This window comes from Nanorana parkeri, unplaced genomic scaffold, assembly GCF_000935625.1.
Source record: "Nanorana parkeri isolate BGI_ZX_2015 unplaced genomic scaffold, ASM93562v1 scaffold36, whole genome shotgun sequence".
NCBI classification, from domain to species: Eukaryota; Metazoa; Chordata; class Amphibia; order Anura; family Dicroglossidae; genus Nanorana; species Nanorana parkeri.
Genome location: NW_017306304.1, coordinates 1,053,563 through 1,077,881, shown reverse-complemented (window position 1 = coordinate 1,077,881; position 24,319 = coordinate 1,053,563). Strand labels below are relative to the sequence as shown.

The window sequence follows — 24,319 nt, the reverse complement described above, 5'->3', positions numbered from 1 at the left end:
CCTGAAGGACACACATTGCTGACCTCCATGCCTTCTAACCAATTTCTGTTCTGATTAAACTTATGTCTACATACATGATAAATAGGGGAGACATAAGTCAGCAATGATGAACAGTGGCCCTAATGGTCCATCAAGGGTAGTTTCAGTCAAGTTTATTCCTAATCTTGGGAACATCTGCACCCTTGAACTGGCATTGCTCCCCCTCTCTTTGTGCCGTCATTATCCTAATGAAAAAAATATAGCAAACATTTTCTTCACAAAAATAGCAAAACACTTTAAATTTCAAATGTAGTTTATTAAAATCCAGAAAAAAAGACACATCAATTAATAGTTGTAGAACAAAACAGAATCCTGTAAAATGTAACATAAATGTTAGCAGTAGTATTCCGGCCGCGATCCCTCACTAAAAGTTCCTTGAGAATCCATACTTGACCTAGAACATAAAAGAAGTCTTTCTGATTCAGTTGTGTCTCTACGTGTCCACAGTTCACCTCCAGTATGTATGGATCGTGGCCTGAGCGACAAAGTCTCAAACTTGACATAAGTTTCTTTTAAAAGGTCCTCTGCATTAGGAGACTGCGGTTTACGTTGCAGTTTCACAACTTTGTAAAGCAAGAAGAAAATGATGGGCACAACAATGACACAAGCTATACTGCTAGCCACGATTAAGATAGTCATCTGGAAACTGCTCTCTTCTTCATTCTTAAGCAAATAGTCTGTAGAAAACACGATACATTGGTCTTTCTTTGGCTGAGCTGCTTTGGGGCATACACAGGCCATGTATTTTGTTCCAGGCTGTAAACCATCAATTGTTACTTTATTTTTACTAGGGTCTGTACTCAACCTTAGCATCCCTTCTTCACCATATTTTGAATATAGCACAGTCAAACTTGAGCTGTTAGTGGTGTTGAGTGTTCTCCATGTTAATGTGACCCTCTCCTCTGTCTCAGTAGTGACCTTTAGATTACGAACAACAGCGTTGGTTTCTGTAATATCTGAGATATTTTTAAGCACTTCTTCTTTGTTGCCTGAATTTGCAACCTGAAACTTTTTGTTTGCAGCTTGGCTTTGCCCCTTTGTTTTTTGTGGTTTCCTTTCTAGAATTCTCACTGTGGTTGATGTAGCAGTAGTTGGTGCTATGGTGGGTTCTACTGTTGCATCTGTTAATAATGATGTGGATGTTAATATCTCTGGAGACCAGATTGTGCTGATTGTAGCTGTTTCTTCCTTTTCCTCTGATTGCATATTATTTACCTGGTCTGCTTCTGGTCTCCTTCCAAATCGTTGTGGTGTTAATGTTGTAGTGACAACACCAACTACGATCACAGTTATTGATGCTTCTGATATGCCTGCCAAATTTTTAGCTTTACATCGATATTCTCCTGCATCTCTATATGAGATACCATTCATGCTTAGGATTGACCATCTCACTCCGTCTGTGGGCGACTCCCGGATAACTACAAAGTGAAGAAAACAAGCCAAGTCACATTCACATGTAATTTTAATATACTATAGTGGCTCCTGTACTCTTGAATAAAATTGTCCACATCAAGCATTTTGACATTGGTGGAAAACAGCATCTGTAATTATCTAATGCATTATAAATTTACAACTGCAGGTTAGTGCAAGCACCCACATAGTCTTCTTATCTTCAGGAGTGCACCAAGAACCTCCGAATTCAGGGAGTTCTAATGTGCAGATTGTACTAGGAAGTGTATGTATGGCTTCCTGTTGCCTTTTGCTCTTCACAGGTTTATCAATGTGGTGAACAGAATTACTGAGTAGGGCATCAGGGGGAAGTACCAAGTTTATCCCAGCAATACATTTATACAGCAATGGAGAACAGTATATGAATTGTAAGTAGATGGAGAGACCCTCCGCACTCCTCACAGCAGTCCCGGCCAGATAAGAAAAAAGTGGTGCTCGCAGTGATGAATTACTATGGCTGGCGCCGTGCAAACACAGGAAAGTGTTTGCACTTGGACTCTGGGCTTCGTAACGCGCTGGACTCAGGGCTTTGTAACATACTGGACTTGGGGCTTCGTAATGGGCTGGGCTGTGGGCTTAGTAACGCACTGGACTAGTGGCTTCGTAATGCTCTGGGCTCTGGGCTTAGTAACGCACTGGACTCAGGGCTTAGTAACGCACTGGACTCAGGGCTTAGTAACACGCTGGACTCAGGGCTTAGTAATGTGCTGGACTCTGGTCTTAGTAACGCACTGGACTCAGGGCTCCGTAATGCGCTGGACGGAGGGCTTAGTATTGTGCTGGACTCTGGGCTTAGCAACAAGCTGGACGCAGGGCTTAGTAATGTGCTGGACGCAGGGCTTAGTAACGTGCTGGACACAGGGCTTAGTAACGCGCTGGACAGAGGACCCACCTGAGACCCCACACAGCCCTCCTGAAAGTGACCCTGCAGAGCACACCATACATGCTGCACAGCTCATCTGAGACTCTCTATGGTGGGCTCTGCAGGGGTCTCAGGTGGGCTGGTTGGGCCTCTTCTGCTGCCAGACTGGCCGGAAGTGACGTCTGGCGGCCTCTGCCGCCAGACTGGCCGGAAGTGGAGTGATGTCCCTTCCGCAGGTCCGAGATCAGTACACCTGTGCCGCTGCTGGGGCCCCAGCCTCCGCTGAAGCTGCAGGATCAGCACTGCTGGGGCCCAGCCAGGGGTGGACTGATAACACGGGGCCCCCAGGCAATACAAGATAATGGGTCCCCCTTGTTCTCCGCCCATATACAAGCCCCACCTGCATAAATGTGCAGTGGCCATATCGGCCCGCCTGCGTGTTCTGTGAATGCGCACTTCCATTTTGGAGTATATCTTGGCATACACAAAGATGGCAGCGCCCACATGTTCAGGTTCCGCCATCTTGGTGTATACCAAGATATACTCCAAAATGGCGGCATGCATGCGCAGAACACGCTGGCGACCGGTACGGCCACCGTTTGATCTGCAATGTCTTTGTGTGTTTTCGGATTTGGAGGCTCATTGTCTCCAAATCCAAACCGGCATTAAAATTTGTTTCCTTTGACGAAACAAATAAAAATGTTTCTCATTTTCATTTGTTTCGTCTGAACCAAATTTGTTTGCCCTGCACGTCTATTACAAACCACACCAAACGATATAATCTGACTAGTATACAACAGATATATAAAACATAACACAACATAAAATTAAACAGGTTGTAAAATCTTTAAAAAATCTAAGAAAAGTAAACAGTTGCCCCAACAACCAATCAGATATTTACATGAACCCAATCTGCCACTATACATGATACATTTTCTTACCAGTGCTAATAAACTTTAAAAACCAAAAAGTTCTCACCAGGGGCAGATGTTGGCACCATTCTTCCAGTGAGGGGCCCGGGACCGGATCTCAGTGGGTACCCCCAGCCTCGATCCCTCGTGCAGCCACAGGGTGCAGCTGTAGATACACCCTCCCTGTATCTACGGCCCCTCCCCCGCCACCTCTGGGCTCTCGTCTGCGCCGTTGTCAGACTAGGATAGTGATGGTGAACGTTTTTGAACCGAGTGCCCAAACTGCCACACAAAAATCAATTTATGTATCTCAAAGTGCCAACATTTAAAATAACTTTAGTATTGCGTTGCAGTTTGGGAGCTCGGGTTTAAAAATGTTCAGTATCACTGCCTTAGGCAAAGTAGGGAAACACACATATTCAAATATTTATACACTCATTAAAACACATATATAACACACGCATTAAAACACTCATAAAACATACTCATTAAAACACACACATAGCACACAAATCATACACTCATTAATCACTTGCTGTCCGGAGCAATTTTTTACATTTGCACACACATGATAAAATCTGCATTTTTGGTTAGAAAACAGCTTCAGACCCCCAAACAATGATATATTTTCTGAAAGCAGAGGCCCTGTAGAATAAAAAGATGCTAGTTGCAATTTTTTATGTTGCACGGTATTTGCGCAAATGTTTATCAAACAAGTATTTTTAGGATAAAATACACTAAAATGGAATTTAGTGCATAGAAACAGAATATAATGCCAATTTTTTGGTAAAATATAAGAGATGGGGTCACGCCGGGCAAATAGATACCATACATGTCAAGTCTTAAAATTGTGTGCATCCTTGAAACCGCAAAACTACAATAACCAAAATTTCCCAAAGGTGACGCTTTAAACGCTTTTACTGCTCATCAGCTTAGGGTTAACAGTGATTGATGGGCCTAGAATTATTGCTCTCACTCCGACACTCGTGACTATATATAACAGGTGTGGCGCAATTTTTGTTTTTGCACGTAGGCGTATACAACACATGTTTGTGTTGAATGGGCAGGGGACCTTAAAAAAATGTGTTTTGCATTTTTTATTTTTGTATGTTGCTTTAATTTTTACAATTTTTTTTTTTTTACACTCAGCTTTACTGCTATTGCATAGTAGGCAAACAAGTCTCCTATGTAATAGCAAATATAATGTGACAGGTCCTCTTTATGGAGACATCAGGGGTCTTTCAGACCCCTAATGTCACCTAGGGACCCCAAAGAAGCTGATGAAGCAGAGATCTGCTTCACCAGTTTCTTCTTCTGGCGCTAGTAGCCCAAGAATGTGCCCAGTGACACCGGAAGTGATATAATGCACATCACTTCTGGGTCCAGTGATAGGAGGAGAGATCTGCGGCTAGAAGCCGCTGATCTCTCCTCCAATCTGCCAGGGGAGACCCTCCACGCCGGGCCCAGGACACAGCACCGCACTGTACAAGCGATCCAGCACCTGTACAGACGCTGGATCGCTTGTATTTAAACAGCAATCGTCTACTGTTTAAAACGGTACGTATTCTTACTATAACCACTTCCAGCGGAGGACGTATATTTTCGTGAACCCGCGGGAAGTGGTTAGAAAAAAACACTCACATAATGAAACACACACATAGCTGCATAAAAAAAAAAAAAAAAATCACACACATTAAAAAACACACAATTAAACACACACACTCACACACACTCACACAACTATTAACAATAAAAATAAATAAATAAAAGATGTCTGCATTGCTGGGGTCCAGTGGGGCACTGAGGGCATAGCCTGGTGGTCCAGTGAAGGATCAGTGTGATCTGCATCTCTGACAGATGCAGACCATGCTAATCGCTCCCTGCCTGTGAGCAGCAGCACTACAATATGGAGGAGCGAACAGTATAGTCTGCATCAGCAAGAGATACAGATCATACTGATTCCCCACTGGACCACCAAGGAATGATTTTCATCTAATATATTGCCGGTTCGGCAATATATGAAATGGGATATAGGCAATTGCCAGGTTTAAAGATGGCCACCGCTACTCACAGCGCCATCTTTAAAATTTGAATGTGCTGTGGAGACAGAGGGGACACCGGAGGCCCGTACGGAGTACCCCAGGTGAGGATATGGAGTGTGTGGGCCCCGGCCTCCTCCGGTGCTGCAGGGGCCCCGGCTGCCTCCACTTCCTCACCTGTCACCTGTACGGCCGATACGCATGTAATGTTCCTGGGCCCCTCAGGCTGCTCTGAGTTCTGGCTTGTAGTGTAAAACTTTATCATTAAAACTTCGAGGTGGCAACAAAACTATGGAGTGTACCAAAAGATCAGGAGGGCTGGATTCAGACTAAACTATGACCTCTACTGAACATGCCCCGGAAACCTTCCAAAATAACTTTTATATATGTGGTTTTAACCTGCTATGTCTGACGACTGCCCTGACTGACCTTTGTCCAGGAACATTTCCCTGGATTCTGATGTAATACCTTGACTGTTTATTGTCTTTTCCTGAACCAAACAGTGACCTTTGAAGTCTGTAAACATCTTGTGATGACTTCTGATAGCTGTCTTTACCTTTATCAGCTACAGATTCTTCAGTCTGATTTTGTGCTTCACTTTCATTACATTGTCACAAACCTCTTTTTTAAAATATATATGAAGCATATCGTCAAAGAGACCCTGTCACCAAATTGCAGGTAAAAGCACAGGAAAACAGAATTTTTATTCTTATTATAAATCCTTTTATCCCTTTCTTAGAGTCCATTGAGGGACACAGTTCTGAAGAATTCTGAGACGTAGGGTTATTCTCTTGCTTTCAGAAGAACGGACGCTAGGCAAAAAATTAAATGTCACTTTAGGGCAACAACTCCTCACACCTCACAACTCACACCTGCCAGTTGTAGTAAGCAGTATAAAAGGAAATGAGGTGGAGGGAGCTGTGGCCCTCAATAGTCTCAGAGAAAAGGATTTTACGGTAAGAACAAAATCCTATTTTCTCTATGGTCCATTCAGGGGCACAGCTCTGAAGAATTTTGAGACATAAGGACATTCAAAAGCAGTCCAAAACAGAGGAGTAGGTGGATAATCCGAAGATCCAGCCCAGCAAAAAAGAATAAACAAGGGTGTTAAATAGCCGCTTGAAGAACTTTTCTGCCAAAGCTAGCATCAGAAGTGGAAGAAACATCAACTTAATAAAACCTGCAAAAATGTGAACAGAAGACAAGGCTGCAGCCTTACAAATATGTACAACCGAAGCCTGATTGTGAAAAGCCTAAGAAGTACTAATTGCTCTAGTAGAGTGATCAGAAATAAGAAAAAGGAGGTACTGTATTCCACAGCTCATAGGCTTGAGCAACAACCTGAGGAATCCGCTTAGAAATAGTGGAAGTAGAAGCCGTACAACCTTTCCTAGGACCGTCATGGAGGACAACAACAAAAGAATCCGTATGTCTAAAGGAAGATGTGGCAGAAAGATAAACTCCAATAGGCCGCACAACATTTAAACAATGTGGAGAAACGTTGGCCGGATTACTGGAGTAGGATAAGGGGAGGGCAATAATAATATGAAAGGCAGAGACTACTTTTGGCAAAAAGAAAGTACACGGTCTTAACAACTGTATCCTTGTGTAGAATAAATGCGGTCCTACAAGACAAGGCAAACAGTTCTGGGACTTGTCTAGCAGAAGTAATGGTTACAAGGAAAGCAACATTTTTAGACAACAGTGGCAAAGAAATATTACAAATAGGCTCAAACGGTGGTATTTGCAAAACTGATAAGACCAAGTTCAGATCCCAAGGATGTAATTGAGATCAAACAGGGGAAGCCACATGTGCAACCCCCAAACTAAAGAATTGGCAGCAAGGGGTCATTGAAAAAAAGAACAAATAAGGCAGATACCTTACCATTTATGGTACTGAGAGCCAAACTTTGGTCTACCCCCAAATGAAGGAAAGAAAGAACCTGAACGATGGAAAAATTGCGTGGCAAATGCACTCATCAATTCATAACTACCTTTAAAGCAAGGTGCACATGGAAGGGCTTTACACAGTACAAAAAAAACAAACATTGCCAGCACACTCACCAGCCAGCCTGCAAAAAACAAAAGTATACTATTTAACTACCAAGGTTACTGCGAAGGTTAAAAACAGAGGTTTTTGTTGCACAACTTTCGCAAAACATGTGGAAGCCACACTGCCTGGGTGAAGCTGAAGCCCCCAGCTTCCACATGTTTTGCAAAAGTTGTGCAACGAAAACCTCTGTTTTTAACCTTAGTAGTTAGACAGTGTACTTATTTTTGTTTTTTGCAGGTTTTTTTTTTCTTTTTGAGTGCGCTGGCAATGTTTGTTTTTGTACTGTGTAAAGCCCTTCCATGAGCACCTTGCTTTAAAGCTAGTTATGAATTGATGAGTGTGTTTGCCATTCGTTTCACTTGTTGGATTTGGTGTGGGGACACACTGCAGGCTTCAGCTGTCATTGTGATGTGTGGGGCCCCTTGTGTGTCCCTATTCCTTGACCAGAGAGAGATTAGACTTGTCCCACAATGTGAGAATGTTCCGTTGAAGAATCCTGGAGTGAAACTGAGCAAAGAGTGTTGCGCCTAAGTCAATACACCATCCGCATGTTATACTGTTCTGAGTCACTGTAAAGGTAGCGCTTCATGATGTACCTTTAATGGCTTTCTCATTTTCTTATGTGGATGAGCTGGTCATCCTCCACTAACCGACTAATTATTGTATTTGCTTGCCTGTTCTTCTTGTCCCATTCCTCCGAGGGTCCATTACTGGGTCTGTCTGTACTGAGTACTTGCCACAAGTCGTCTTTGCTTAGCAGCATTTCAAGCTTGAACTTCCATAGCCCTGCCCAGCAACAAATACCAACAAACAGAACTGCTTCGAAGGTGGACCCTATTAGGCCCAGAACTTTCATACAGAATTGCAGAGAGGATCATTGATGAGAACGAAGCAGACACTACAACTTGTTTGAATGTTCCTGGGGAAGAAAAGCCCTGGCCAGGGATGCATTGAAAAGAAGACCCAAGTTCTCCAGGCAATGCAATGTAATCGGGGACAATTTCTCGATGTTCAGAATCCATCACAAGTCTTGCAAGGTTCTAAGTACTGTGGACACATTGGTTTCCCAAAGTCAGAGAAGACTGTTCACAAAACAAAAGATCATCAAAGTATCCGATAATCGGAATTCCCTTTTGGTGAAGAAGACACAGAATCAGAGTAAGGACCTTGGTGAAAACCCTTGGAACTACGGCTAGACCAAAGGGAAAGGCAACAGGTTGATAATGGAGTTCGCCTAGGGTAAAGCAAAGTGAATGTTAATGCTGGAAAGATAGGAACATGTAAATATGTGTCCTTGATGTCAATGGAAACCAAGAAATCCCCTACACGAAGGGAAGCAACTGAACAAACAGATTTTATTCAACCCTTTGAGTTTGAACATAAGTGTTGAGAGCTTTTTAATCCAGGATGGGATGAAATTCTCTTTGGTCCTTGGAAGAGTTAACAGGTTTGAATAGAAACCCAGAAAACTTTCTGTTAAGGGGAAGAGAATAATAACTCCCTGATTTAACAATCCCATGACCGTCAAAAGGTCTGCCCAGCGCTGCAAAGACACAGGAAGGCAAAGATCAAAGAATCCCAGGGGAGGAAGAAGTTGAAATTCTATTTTGTAACCGTACACCCCATTCTGAACCCAAGCATATGAAATGCTTGCTTTCCAGATCTCTGCAAAGGCCAACAGACACCCCCCCCCATCCAAACAACAGGCATAGGCTGACCTTCATGCTGGAGCAGACTTATCTGTGGATTTAGAGTTCTTGGACTGCCAAGAGAGTCTGGAAGAACCTGACAGTCTAAAAGAAGGAGACTTGCTGCCCTGGGAACTAAAAACCTCTAGTAGTTTACTTAATAATTATATCCTGCGATGTGTCGAAAAGATGGTCTTCCACATAGGAAACACATAAAAGTCCCTTCATATATTGAGGCTTCGCCGACTAACACCTAGGCCTGAATAGAGGAAAGGAATACTTTAGACAGTCATCAAGACTTGCACACAAAATGAGACACAACTGTAATCTGATTGACACAAAAAAATAAAGCTTGGTCAGCACAATTTTATACCAGGTAGCTAGAGTCTGGAAAATTAGAACCATGGCTAACAGGGGTAGAAAAGCTCATCCCATCAAGAGTAAATGGAGAGAGAAAGAGTTTCCAGTTTCTTATCAGTATGGTCTCTAAATGACAGGGTATTATCAATAGTCAAAGCCCTATCAAAGCGAGTAACAGGAAAGTCAACCTCAAGGGGAACATACCATTTTTTCTTCTTAAAAAAAATCATCCAGAAAGGGATAACATGACTGAAACCATATATCTAGAGATTTCCAATCTTTGTATATAAATCAGTGGCATTGTGGTTAGCACTTTTGCATTGCAGAAATCTGGGTCCCCAGTTCAAATCCCAGTCAGAACACTATCTGGAAGGAGTTTGCATATTCTCCCTGTGCTTGTGTGGGTTTCCTCCAGGTACTCTGATTTCCTTCCAGCTGGAGTAATGCTTTCCTCCAAAAACCATAAGGATTTATCATCAGATAAAGAATCTACTGGAAGCTCTCCAGCTAAACTGGAAATATCTGGCGTCTCCTCATTCAAATCTATAGGAGAGGAAGATTGGGGGAGTTTCTTACCCTTTTTAGGGGAATCCGAATGAGAAACAATTTTTATCTATCCGTGATAGACAAAACCTCCATAATTACAGAATAATCACTTTTTGTGAGAAAAGGGGAAGAAGAATCAATATACAATGAAGCAGTGAAGAAGCAGCCACTGCTAAAGATTTATCAGTTTTAGATAAAGCAGATAAACAATCAACACAATCTTTCCCTTTGGTCATTTCCAACTTACAGGAAGAACAGACAGAGACCAGAGCGTATACATCATCAGATGTCCCAGTGCAGTTGTCTCTCTGCTTGGGAGTAGATAAATATAAAGGGCAATGTACCTTTTACATAGCATTTTCCCTAGAATACTCACCCAGTGTGAAGTATCAGAAGAAAAATAGTAAAAAAAACAGTGTCACTTCTTACAGAGGACAGCAGGATGATGTTACAGAGCCTATAGGAGATATAGAGCAGAATTTGTCTCTACCTCCTTCTTCCCTCAGAGCCTGGGTCAGCTTTTCCTTAATGCTGCAGGTGTCTCACAGCTGTGTGAAATGAGGGTGGGAGAAGAGCTGTGGTGGCATGTGTATCCTCACTAGAGTTCTGGTAACAAGAGACTCAATGAGGCTGTGCTGAGGGAGCATGCGTGCACGTGCATGGGCAATAAAAAGCAAGTGCGTGATAGTTTGTTTTTTTAATGGCTGGAAAAGTCAAAGACAGTGTAAAAAATACAAACAATTGTCCACAGAATTATGAAAAGGAGGGAAGGTCCCAGCCCACTGCAGGGAGAAGAACATGGTTAGAGTACTCACAACCTGCATTGTCTTGTTTCCAACATAAAAAGGAATCCCCAGAGAAAACTGGCCTAACTCTCAGAAATGGTAGCTGAAATACCTCACCAGATAGGAGCACAGGTCTATTGCAGGTCGGATCCACAGCGAGATGACTGGGAAGGCCTGCACTCTTTAAATGAAGAGATGACCATGGGAACTCCAGACCACCGTAGGACAAATCATCAGTCCTGAGACTAGTAATGACCTGTTTCCTGACAACTAGAGAAACTTCCAGGATTTAATTTATCCGGTATGTATCTCTCAGTTTTGTCGGCTAGCTAGAGAAACTTCCAGGATTTAATATTAGCCGGCATGAATCAACTAACAGCTCTTAATAGTAGAATCTCACCATAGAAACAAAACAAACCTAAAGAAAGAAGCAGAAAAGGAGACAACCATTCTCCTGAGGACACTAAGAGAAACTGGCAAGTGTAAAGTGGGAGGGGTTATTGCCTTAACGTGAGAGTGTTGAATTGTTTGCCTGGTGTCTAATTTCTCCTGAAGCAGCAGCATAACCCTATGTCTCAGAATTCTTCAGAGATGTCACTTAATGGGCAATAGAGTAAATCAAGTGTAAATTAAGTGCTTCCTTGAAGTGTTTTTCATTTCCATAAACAATTTTTTTATTCACTTGCAATGTGCTTTTTAAATGCTTCTTTGCAGTGTTGTTCCTTTTCATAAACATTGTTTTTTATTCACTTGCAATGTGCCATAAACATGCTAAGGAATTTAACCACTCCAGGCAGTCTCTATTCTCTAGAACAGCCACAGCATCTCCTCCTTCCTGCTACGTCATAACCCTCTCCTCTTCTGGGGTGCCAAATTGCTCTCTGTGCTGGCCCAGCTCCTTCACCCCTCACCTCCCCAAACCTTTTATGTAGTTACCAAGGAAGAAGTGAATGTGAATATTATAGAGTGTCACTTGATTGACAGTCCACTGGGCCTGCTGACATCGCATACAGGATGTCAGCTCCCATGAGCACTCTCAGACATTGAGGATATCTAAATAAGGGAGGCTTTTGCAAGTAAATAACATGGATAAAATACATTAAGTGCACATATAATCCTTTGTGAAGACTGTTGTTGAACTGAATGGTGTGGAATTAGGGTCTGTTTAACCACTTCCACGTAAATGAACGTCCTCCGTTGGAAGTGGTTATACCAAGAACACGGCTGCTGCTGCACCGTACAAGTGATACGGCGCCTACATGCAAAAACAAAAATTGCGCCACACATGTTACATATCGTCGTGAGCATCGGAGTGCGAGCAATAATTCTAAGCCCATCAATTACTGTTAGCACTAAACTTATGAGCTGTAAAAGCGTTTAAAGCATCGCCTGTGGGAAATTTTGGTTATTGTAGTTTTTTGCGTTTTCACGTACGCACGCAATTTTAAGGCTTGACATGTTTGGTATCTTTTTACCCGGCCTGACCCCATCTTTTATATTTTACAAAACATTTGGGCATTATATTCTGTTTCTGTGCACTAAATTTAATTTTAGTGTATTTTATCCTACAAATTTTTTTGGGAAAAACATTTTTGCAAATACCGTGCGACATAAAAAATTGCAACTAGTATCTTTTTATTCTACGGTGCCTCTGCTTTCAGAAAATATATCATTGTTTGGGGGTCTGAAGCTGTTTTCTACCCAAAAATTCAGTATATGCAAAGGTAAGAAATTGCTCTATTTCTGTTTCTATATAGAAGCCTTTGTGACTACCACTAACCATTAATACTCATTCTTTAACTCAACATGAGCTACAAATATACTGGAACATTTAGGGTATTGTAAAAAGTGCCCCAGAATGATTTCTAAGTTCTGCTGTACATTCCACAGCTTGACAAATACTATTACTCAAACATATAGAGTATGTTACAACACTGATATAAGAAAATTATAGACTTGTGCGATTCGTTTCGTTCCGAATCGAAATTCGTACGAATTTTCAGAGATTCGGATATACTGTATCCAAATTTCCGAATTACAGAAATGACGAATGCAAACTAATCCGAATTTCTGATTCGTTAGCGGTAGTCTGTACGAAATTTTGTTTGTGGACGTAATTTCGTTGCAGCAAGTGACAGAGAAAAAAAACTTTTTTTTTTAATAGTCTGCAGAAGAGGAAAAAAAGTGTGGGGTTCCCCCCCATTTGAATGTTAGGAGGGACCCCCCAAGTTAAAACAAAAAAATGTGCGTAGGGTTCCCAATCAGGAAGCTGGGCGGTGGGTAATGACTCGCTGCCCGGCTTCCTGATTGGCCGGGAAGCTGGCTTCATGCTGTTTGGCTGGCTTGATGCTGATTGGCTGGGAAGCCTGCTTCCCGGCCAATCAGCATCTAGCCAGCCAAACAGCTTGGTATCGGGGAAGGTATCGGAGCATTTAGCCTAGTACAAGCAACGAACATGTGGCTGGAGCTCCGTCACAACACAGCAGCCCATACTGGACCCCAGGCTGAGGATCCATTACCATTACATGCGGCGTGCAGGCATTTACATGCAGCTGCTGTACACACACATAAAAAAATACTACCCTTGCACATATAAAATCCTTGCACTGCAGGTCCTCAGGTACTTCTTACTCTACAGCAAGAAGGATAGTTAAAACATTTTTGGGGATACTGCTTTTGATACAATTAATGCCGAATTCCAGTATATGCAAATATTGTCTAAATACAAGATACATGTGTATTCTTATTTGAATCTTGTTGGTGTGCTATGTGTATTTTTTTCAGATCTGTGTAATAATCTAGCAGGAAACTTTGCCTCTATGCAGGAGCTTCCTGTATTAAGATCAGTCACTACTGTTCTCTCAACTTGTGCAAGGTGAACAGTCTTGTATCCACCCCAGCAGGTATCTGCAGACAGCCTGTAGTGGGTAGAACTGCTGTGTACCTGCCACGGCTCTGCTCTTTCCACATGTTATGTGCAGCACAATGATGATGATGTACCTGCTCATTTTATATGGTAATAACAGGGTTTGCAAAGGCATTTGGTACATATAAATTGGATTTATATTATTTGTCGCTATTGAGCAATATAGTTAGATAAAAATAGCTGTAATATTGCTAGATATTCCCTTTAACATATTATCATCTTAATGTTTTGAGTACAGGTCTACTTTAAAGTGATTAGTGTTAATATTACTTCAAAATGACAAATGACCTGATAAAACACCTCTGATCACATAAAACATTAACTGTAAGAAAAACAATCGCAAGGCTTGTGTTTCAACTGTCAAAACCATCATTAAAATATGTACATCTGGGGCTTATACTCTAGTCTACTGTAAATTGTGTATTACACAGCTGCTAGGACCTGGACATGTGCGATTCGTTTCGTTCCGAATCAAAATTCGGATTAATTTTCAGAAATTCTGACATTCGCATGTATCCGAATTCCGAATTACAGATATAACGAATGCAAACGGATCCGAATTTCTGTTTCCGAAATTCGTTAGCAGTAGTTCGTTTGAACATTAGTTTTCGTTTCTTATTCGTTTCGCTCGTTGCAGCAAAGTGACATTAGAGAAGGAGAAAAACATTTATTTCCCCTCAAATGTCACTTTGCTGCTACGAACGAACAAAACGAATAAGAAACAAAAACGAAACGAATGTTCAAACGAACTACCGCTAACGAATTTAGTCCGAATCCGAATTGACTTTCACACCAGAGTCCTGAAAAACGAAATAACACAATATCCGAATCAAAACGAAACAAAACTAATTTTTTGCCAGTGCACATGTCTACTAGGACCCATTAGTAACATAAAATGACTGTACCACCAAATCTTACCTGTGTAATTGACATTCGTGTTGTTTACTCTGCTCCATAGTAACTGTGGAGTGGGATAACCAGTGGCATCACATCTTAAAAGAACATTGCTGCCCAATGGTGATGTAATTTTTGTAGCTGATGTCATCACAGAAGGTTTGAGACATTGTTCAAGTTCGGCTTTTTGAAATAAAATTCCAGTCAAAGATTCAGGTCCACTACACACCACAAAAGGGTCCAGGAATATCACCTGTGGGTCCACAATCTTTGATAGTTCAATCAGCTTAGAAATCCGGCAGTCACAAAACCAAGGATTATCTTGCAGACCTTTCAAAATAATTGTATGTTTCAATTATAACAGTTGTAGATGGAAATTTGTACCACCAATATAATATGTAAATAATAATATGTAATAATAAATCGAAAACCATACATAGTAAAAGTTGAAATGTCAAGCTAAACAAAAAAAATATAGTTACACTATAAGATTAGCGGTTTAATAGTAACTTCATTTTTGGGTAAAGTGTGCCATGTTACCCCATAGTACTTTTCAACTGTCCAGGACCTTGGCAGATTGGGGCATTTGGTAGACGGTGATTCCATCTTATAGATTAAATGTTCTTGACGAAAAAAGTTATTAGTGGAAAAGCCCCATGATCCCAAATATGAGGGGCGTTTCGGGAAAATATGGGGGAGTTGTAAATTTGGGTAGGTGCTTTACTGATTGCTATTCTTGCATGTTCATCTATCATGCATATTTCTCCATTTTTCCCATTTTAAATATGTTAAAAGTACAGAAAAATACCAACTCCTAACTGTTTGAGCTGACAACATAGCGGCCAGTATACAAAACACATTGTCCAATGTAAACCTTAACAAGGCAAGTATTTGCTACCTTTTGGTCTATTAAATGTAGAATTGAAAGTATTTTGTTATTTATTTTTGAAACGTGCAAAAAAATCAAGTCAGAAATATAGAGCTGTCCTGTGTCCTGTGCATACTTCCCGTGTTATCTCAAGAGATCTAACTAGCCCTCCTTGTTCTTGCCTCACAATATAGAATGATTAGTGGTTAGGTTGTGGAGGTGAGGAAACTAGGAGGCTTGGAGTAGTTTAGCAAAAGACAACTTGGCAGGTCTGACACCACTCCACAACTTGCAGGGTCTATACAGTGAAAAATATGTGGAAATGTGCATGTATTGCAGCGATGTACTGCATTTCTTTTTGCATTCTTATTACTGTAAGGCTCCATTCACATCCTTGTGATGCAGGATCCTGCATTGCATTTTCAATGTTAGGTGCGCTGTGGTGCCATTATTTCTTAATAGCACCCCATCGCACCTAGCCATCTCATGTGTGTTGTATCGCACTGCATTGCATGGTAACCTATTACCATAAAAGTTCTTGAACTTTTTTTAGTATGATTTAGCTGTGGTAGGCAGCCCATTAAAATGAGTAGGATTCCCTACCGCAGCACACCACAATGCACCCTGCAGCACCACTGCAATGTAGAATAGCAGAGGTGTGAACGGAGGCTTACACTCATATTGTGCATTATTCATTTCTTTAAAATGTAATGCATGGTACCACTAGATGTCACCATTTTTCTGTTTGCATTAAAGTAGACCTGGGCAATAAATATGCCAACACACTCCTTGCACAAGATACAAGGACCAGACAATGGCACTAGTAGTAAGGAGAAGTATGACATTATTTAAGTAACCTCTCCCTGCACAACAAATATGCCAACACACTCCTAAATAGATTATTCACAATATAGGAGGACAAGACAATGGTACTTGTTCACCTATATGAGGACAAGACTATGATACTTGTATACCTATATGAGGACAAGACTATGATACTTGTATACCTATATGAGGACAAGACTATGGTACTTGTATACCTATATGAGGACAAGACTATGGTACTTGTATACCTATATGAGGACAAGACTATGGTACTTGTATACCTATATGAGGACAAGACTATGGTACTTGTATACCTATATGAGGACAAGACTATAGTACTTGTATACCTATATGAGGACAAGAGAATGGTACTTGTATACCTATATGAGGACAAGACAATGGTACTTGTATACCTATATGAGGACAAGACTATGGTACTTGTATACCTATATGAGGACAAGACTATGGTACTTGTATACCTATATGAGGACAAGTCAATGGTACTTGTATGCCTATATGAGGACAAGACTATGGTAGCTGTATACCTATATGAGGACAAGACTATGGTACCTGTATACCTATATGAGGACAAGACAATTGTACTTGTATACCTATATAAGGACAAGACTATAGTACTTGTATACCTATATGAGGACAAGACTATGGTACTTGTATACCTATATGAGGACAAGACTATGGTACTTGTATACCTATATGAGGACAAGACTATGGTACTTGTATACCTATATGAGGACAAGACTATGGTACTTGTATACCTATATGAGGATAAGACTATGGTACCTGTATACCTATATGAGGACAAGACTATGGTACTTGTATACCTATATGAGGATAAGACTATGGTACCTGTATACCTATATGAGGACAAGACTATGGTACTTGTATACCTATATGAGGACAAGACTATGGTACTTGTATACCTATATGAGGACAAGACTATGGTACTTGTATACCTATATGAGGACAAGACTATGGTACTTGTATACCTATATGAGGACAAGACTATGGTACTTGTATACCTATATGAGGACAAGACTATGGTACAATCTGTGTTTAGACAATCTTCAGGAGGTTCATCATTTAGCCAGAGCCACCACTTTGCCCCCTGGCAGGAGTGTCATCAGTGCAGGAGAGACAACAGCAGGTGCCATTGAAAAAGGCATTGTTTTCCATCTGGGCACATGTGTCAGGGATTGCTGACCCCCGCATTAAAGGGTGGGTATCAGGAGGCACTCTATATGTGCTCTGAATGGGCAGAGTAACAGTGTCTCTTTAAACAAACGTTTTCCACAAAAAATCTTGGTTTTGTTCCATGTGCATAATGTTGACCCTATTTACACCTTTGAGGTAATAACGATGGCCCTTGAAATACACTACATACTGTTAGGTATTGAGTAGTAGGTTCACATTATTTACTATCAGGATTGGAGACAAGATGCCAGGTGGAGCATTATAGCAGATCATTTCTTAATTCTTTAGGGTGAGGGGGTTCTCACCATAATGTGCAATGAGCACAGCTCCTCTTTGGCCATTGGACAGCCACTAACGATGTATCCTCTGTACATATGTACAAGAGTTACATTGTCCCCAACGCCCCAGCTATGTTCTCATCATGTGCCATGAAGTGTACTTACAGATAATTGCAAGGCAATGTGCAAAGCTTTTGGGGGGTAAAAAAGACCTTGTCTAGCCCCTTGCACTTTTTTCACAGCAGGACTTTAAGTACAACTTTTGAACACCTTCAGTAAAAGCAACATCAACACTTTGTATATTTATAAGGCAAGAATGTTAGTAAGTTGCCTGGGTCCATTTGATTGTTCTGGCAATACAAATTTGAATGCAAGTGGTGGAAGTTAGCAGGAATATTGCCCTGTGTATGGCTAACATTAGAGCTACGGCTATAAAACATTGTAGCAAAAATGAAACAGTGATGGACTACATATTGCCAAAGAGGGCTTTGAACTGTTTTGCATAAACGTAAGCAGTTAGAGCGTCGGTCACGTTTTTCTTTGGCTCTTCTCTTTAATGGATTTAGATTTAGGTCCCTGAGGTGTAGTACAAAGGATTGCAGAATGGCACATTTCATTAATTAAAAGGTCTAAAACAAGGTGAAATAAGGATGAAGCATTAAGACCCACGTTGTTTGAAGTAATGTGTGTCTGCATTAAACGCATGACTAAGATTAAATGATTTCTGAAGTACAAGACTACTAATTGGGAAATCCCTGCTAATCCTGACTCTCATAGCCTAGTTAACTCTGTACAGTGCGGCAGTACAGAAAGCTTTGCCATTTGGCTTCATATTTCTGGGATGAAACTATTACCTACATACTTTGTTACATGGAATAACTTTAGGGCTCATTCACACAGCCACAGAGGGTCATACAGGCATGTGTTTATGCAGCCCTCTGTGGCTGTGTGAATGAGCTCTTACTGAGAAACTGATACAATAGAGCACAACCATCCAAGGATGAATAGATGAGTCTTACACCAATGTGTAGAGAACTAAAAGCTTAAATTCAGGCAGAAAAAAAAAACATAATCGTATCCAGTTATGTACTCATTATTTAATTTTTTTGTACATATAATTAGTATTTGTGCCTATACCTATGTAATCTAATATACATGTAACAATGTAATATATTGCAGCTTACTAGTCCTCAGATGTTTTGGGTGCATTAGTTTTCTTATTTCAGGCTCAGCATATTTTCTGCAAGTACAGAAAAATAACTGTCAATCCTTCCAGAAATCCATTGAGCTCCTAATCGCGCACTTTACTCTGTTCTACTGGAATCGTTACCAGCCCTATTTAAACTACATGTATCTCCCCCTATGTTATAGAAATGAGAATGATGTGTTCTGTAGTCTTATCCCACTTCTCGGCATAGGGTAATAATTCAGCTATGTATTTTGCCATTTGCATGGAGTTCAGCTTCAGTACAGCAAAACCTTACACACTAATGTAATATAATTGTCTTCTAGCCCCCTAATGACAGCTTTCTATTTTATTTCAGCCAAAAAGCAGCAGATGAACCAGCCTGTCCACTGCTGATATCCAGCACTCTTAGTCCCTGTTCACACCTCAGTGTCCCTGTTTTGACGTTCAAAGATAACACGTCAAAACTCACAACACAAGAATTCCTATTCATTTCTATGGCCCCTGTTCACATCTGAGAGTTTAGCAGCAAGCTGTAAAAGGTGCATGAGCTTCTTTCAGGCAGATCCAGCACGTTTGTGCTCCACAGATTTTAATGGAAAACGCGCCAAAAACGCGCGTTTGCTCTTTTCATGTGCTTTTGCACGTTTTTGTGCAAAAAGAACGCGCGATTTTAAGGCGCATATACATTGTTGAAGACCACCTGCAAAGCACACTGGGAAACAAAATGGATGATTCATGTCTGTCAAATTTCGATTCTGAGGCATTTATTAGGCTAATATAGGCACAACCATGCCTGTATGACCTGCGCAACCCCCTTTATAAAAAACAGAGGAAGGAGGAGGCGGGGCTTGGATGAATATTGCCATCCAGATTTGGCCAGAATGGGAATCTTTCCCTCCTTCTCTGAAGGACAGCAAAGGTAAAACATGTGCATGTGACATGTGGTGCATCTAAAGTTTGTTGTGATACTGTTGTAGCTTATGTTTCTGCTTTCTTGTGTAGCTATTGTAGGTCTGTGCAGCTGCAGATCTCCATTGTTGTTGAACTACAAATCCCAGTATACAGCTACCCCTGGGTGTCATGCCTGTTTCTTTTCTGGGTGTACAGACTTTTATGCATCACAGGACATGTAACAGTGTTCGGCTCACTTCACTTCAGGTCGGTCATTCACTCGGCTGCCTACGGCAGCTTAGTGAATAGACCCATTCACATCACCTCCTGTTCATTCATGAATTTCTTAATGGGGAGATGCACTCAGTACAGAGGTTTTTCCCCATCTGCTTCATAGTAGATATCTTACTATCAGCAGTTTGTGAATCAATGGGAAGCTTCTGTACTGAGTGCTTCCCATTCACTGAGTGAATTATCTATTAAAATGGGGGCGGGAGTTTCGTTGGGGGGCCTTACAAAATTTTGCTATGGCGCCCTGGGATTTCTAGTTATGCCCCTGGTCCTCTGCCATGAGTGGACTGGACTCTCAGGCTGATCACCACTCCATCTTTGCCTCTTCAGTTAATGATGGATCAGACATCACTAGGACAGAGGTGCTCCTTCAGCACCTCTGTCCTAGTTTCTTCAGCTGCAGATAGCAATCAACACCCATTTTTCTCTTTAGGTATTACAGATAAAGAAGGTCACCAAATCTGGTCAACTTGCTCCTCAAACTCTCTCTCTGCTCCACTGCTTCTCCCTAAGGCCTGGTTCACACCTGGGCGTTTTACAGCGCATTCCTATGCGCTGTAAAACACTCAACATGTGAAAACCAATAATTGCCTATGGATATGGTTCCCACATGGGCGTTTTACAGCGCGTAGGAACAGGCTGAAAAACGCCCTACGCCCAAAGAAGTACAGGAGCTTCTTTGGGGTGTATTTGCCGCACGTATCCATTAGGATACAGCCGTATAGCCCTCGGAAACTAGCATTTGTTGCGCTTTTCTTTTACCGCAAATCGCGGTAAAAACGAGCGGCGCTGCAAACGCGCATATTCCGTACGCCCAGGTGTGAACCCAGCCTTAAGCTTCAGGGACTGCACACTCTTAGCCTCGCTGCCAACATATTCCCCTTGTAGTTGCCCACATTACCTCAGACAGGTGGTATTTCATGATGCGTAAGGATTTAATGGAGTCCCTAAAAAAAGAGTTGATGTTTAGCAAGAAACTTTCTTTACTGCAATGCTTCTCTTCCATGTATTCAACATCACTTTTTTTTTTCAACGTCATAGTTCAAAAAATACATTGCAAGACTGTTTACTCCACATGTAGGACCACCACATGAACTTTCACTCTTTTCCTCAACTCTGCAGAACAGGTACACTTGCAAACCCCCCGGGTAGCAGTGGCATACTCCTTGAGATAGCAGGAACCCGAGTGTAAAAAAAGGGCAATCGTAACAGATGAATTCTAAATAAAGAGTACTTTATGAACTAAACAGGATGAAAGCTGCTTTGTAAAAATGACATGGACTCACCTACATACGCAAAATACTAAATAAAATACCATGCCATTATCACACATAATCTTTATCAATCAAACTTTTGTTAATAAAGCGACAAACCCCACAGTTTTGTGTTCTTCCAACATTGACTTCTTTTGCAGCTCTCTGCATTTGATCGCAAAAACATCTCAGACCCACAAAGGAAGACAATGCTGGAAGACTAAAGCTAGCTATACACCTATAGATTTTCGATTGGAAATTTTCGCTGCTGCCAAGAACCCTTGTTGGATTCTAGCTCAAGTAGCCCATCAAGCACCGACCAATGTCGATTTCCTTAGCAATACTAACTCACCAAATTTTGTTGATCGACAGAACGGACGTTCGTTTGCTGAGATTTGTTTTGTGCGAAAACACCACTAATCCATTGATTTTCGATCGATTCGCAACAAGTTTTTCAGCCTCACCCTTTGAGAAAATTCGAGTGGGATTACAGCAAAAAATATCGTTGGTGTCATATCAACTGGAAGATTTCTGAATGAAAATCGAAGAGTGTATGGGCACCTTTACAATTGCCAGCAGCTGTCACTGACTACAGGTCCATCTTTGTGGTCTCAATGGGAGTATCTTCACTTAGGGACAAAAGCTCAACATGTATTATTTTTACAGGCCTGGGGTCAAATGCCTCTCTGCACAGTCCTCCCTGATAAGGGCGCCCTCCAGTTTCCACTGAGTTACATTTTTGGACATTGTTATTGTTTTAATTATTATTATTGTTCTTGTTTTTTTATTATTTTTACTACTATTTGGATTTCATGATTAGTGATAAAAAAAACTAAAGAGGGTTGTTAAACAAGTGATCCACCTTGGATGTCATATAGGCCTTTTGTCTATAAAACCCGACATTATGTAAAACTGCTAAACAGTTCTTTTTAAAATAAGAGTTCAATATTTTCAGTATATAAAATAGGTATTAGCATAACTTACCAAGTATTGCTCTTTGAGCATACATCTCTGTATTCCTGGATACCGGCTCAGAGAAGGGGGGCCAAATATCCAGCAAATCTGAAGGCAGCGTGGTGAGCTTGTTGCTAGACACATCCAGGTATGTAATGTTTTTTAAGTAGCGCGCCGCCTCTGCGGGGATGCTTGCTATCTTGTTGTTATGTAGGTCCAAAGTGCGCAAACGAGGCATCTCTAATAAAGACTCCCAAGGAAAAACAGATATCATATTTCCATCCAGACGTAATTCATGCAGCTGTTTCAGATTGTAAAAACTACTTGAGTCTATGCTAGTAATACTGTTGTAGGTCACCCAGAGATACTTCAGATCGACAAGGTAGTAAAAGGCTTCAGTGGGAATCTTACGAATGACTGTCTTTTCAACTCGAAGTTTTATGGTATCAAGAGGAACATTCACAGGTATGTCAAACATATCTGGATCATTACAAAGAACAGACCTAGGAAGATGAATAAAAGTGTCACAATTAAACTGATGTTATTCAGAGCAGGAATAAAAAGTATACCCAACTTTTCACACTATGTTGTAACTTACACCCATATTTATGGTGTCACATGGAACATGGTCGCTTCCCCAGCCCACCACCCTCAATGTGCCCCCTCCTATATAACTGAATCACAGGTGTTTTCTCCCCACAGTCTTCTATATTATATACAGGGATCTGTGAATGGAAGAGTACATCTGCCAATGTGACAAATGGACTCATACTTCTCAATAGAGCACAGTAAAAGTGGAATAACATAACTCTATGTGTACACCATTGATAACTTCCTCCAGCCTCATAAATGAAGGCCCCTACCTAAGTACGGACTTGGGGCTGGAGGAACAATGTGCAGGAGTCTGAGCATTGCACCAGCAATCCACTGAAAGTGATTGCAATGCTTTGAATGCTCCTGTGCAACAAATACATAAATGCACAAGCTGTGATAAGATACCAGCCATTCATTTTCAGCTCTGAGGTCTCAGCAATGTGAGATATTGGTGCTGGATTGGTAGCTTTCAGTGTTGATACTTCAGGCACATTATAAGGTTGGTATGGTCCCTTAGGGGTTCAATAAGTGTCAGGAATTTGGTTCATGTATATGCATAGCACTTTTTTTTTTTTGGATAGAGTAGGTAACAATTAGACCCCATCAGGCTTTTAATGCTGTATGTGTCCCCACTAGGTAGAATCACCCCTCTGAATGTCCTGGTGACCCTTTGTCAGAATTTTTTAGTTGTCACCAGAACAAGAGGCAAGGGGAAATCTTACAATGTGGATACCTGTTCCAATGACCACTGTTAAAGAAGGGGACTGCTTACACTTTGTAGAGAATTCCTCTCACACAGGAAGTGAAGGGCAGGGAGAGACCGCAAAATATAAAATTACAGGAAATGTAACCCTTACATACTGAAAAAAATGTTTTGGGATACACTTTGACTCGGTTCACACCTGCGCGTTCCGTGAAAGCACACCAAAGTGCACGTTTTCGTGTGTGTGCTGCACAAGTTCATGGAAACGCGCTAAAACGCGCAACACACTTGTTGTTTCATTATTTTCTGAGGGCACCCCAAACGCGGCCAGCAAGACGTTTTTGCTCTGTGTGTTTGTGCACGTGAAAACGCACAGAAACGCAGCAGTAAAAAGCACAGAACGCGTGTCAAGCAAAATACTACAGGAGCTTTTTTGGCACGTTTGCTCGTATATCAAGCCATTGAAATGAATGAGGATGCAAGGCAAAAGCAGGCACACAAACGCGTGAAAATGTACACAAACATGCTTGAACAAGACACGCGTTCCCATCATATGCAGTTGTGAACCCAGCCTTTAAGTGGTTTGGTGTCAGGATGAAGGGTAAATTTTAGGAGGAGGTTTAGGGTAGGGATTTAAGGGGGGTTAAATCATAACTTTAAGGAATGGGTTAAGTATTTTAAAACTTTAAGTAAACCCCCCCAATACATA

General features: G+C 41.3%; 1 protein-coding gene across 1 annotated transcript in view; it reads right to left on the bottom strand.

The window, feature by feature from the left end:
* Nucleotides 1-372: 372 nt before the first annotated feature.
* The window catches only part of LRIT3 (leucine rich repeat, Ig-like and transmembrane domains 3), a 41,466-nt gene continuing 17,519 nt past the window's right edge, over nucleotides 373-24,319 (bottom strand). The window contains exons 3-5 of the mRNA XM_018569843.1: nucleotides 22,344-22,816; nucleotides 14,577-14,882; nucleotides 373-1,457 (exon numbers count right to left, since the gene is read on the bottom strand). Coding sequence (XP_018425345.1) covers nucleotides 373-1,457; nucleotides 14,577-14,882; nucleotides 22,344-22,816 — 1,864 coding nt within the window. The remainder of the gene's footprint in view (nucleotides 1,458-14,576; nucleotides 14,883-22,343; nucleotides 22,817-24,319) is intronic.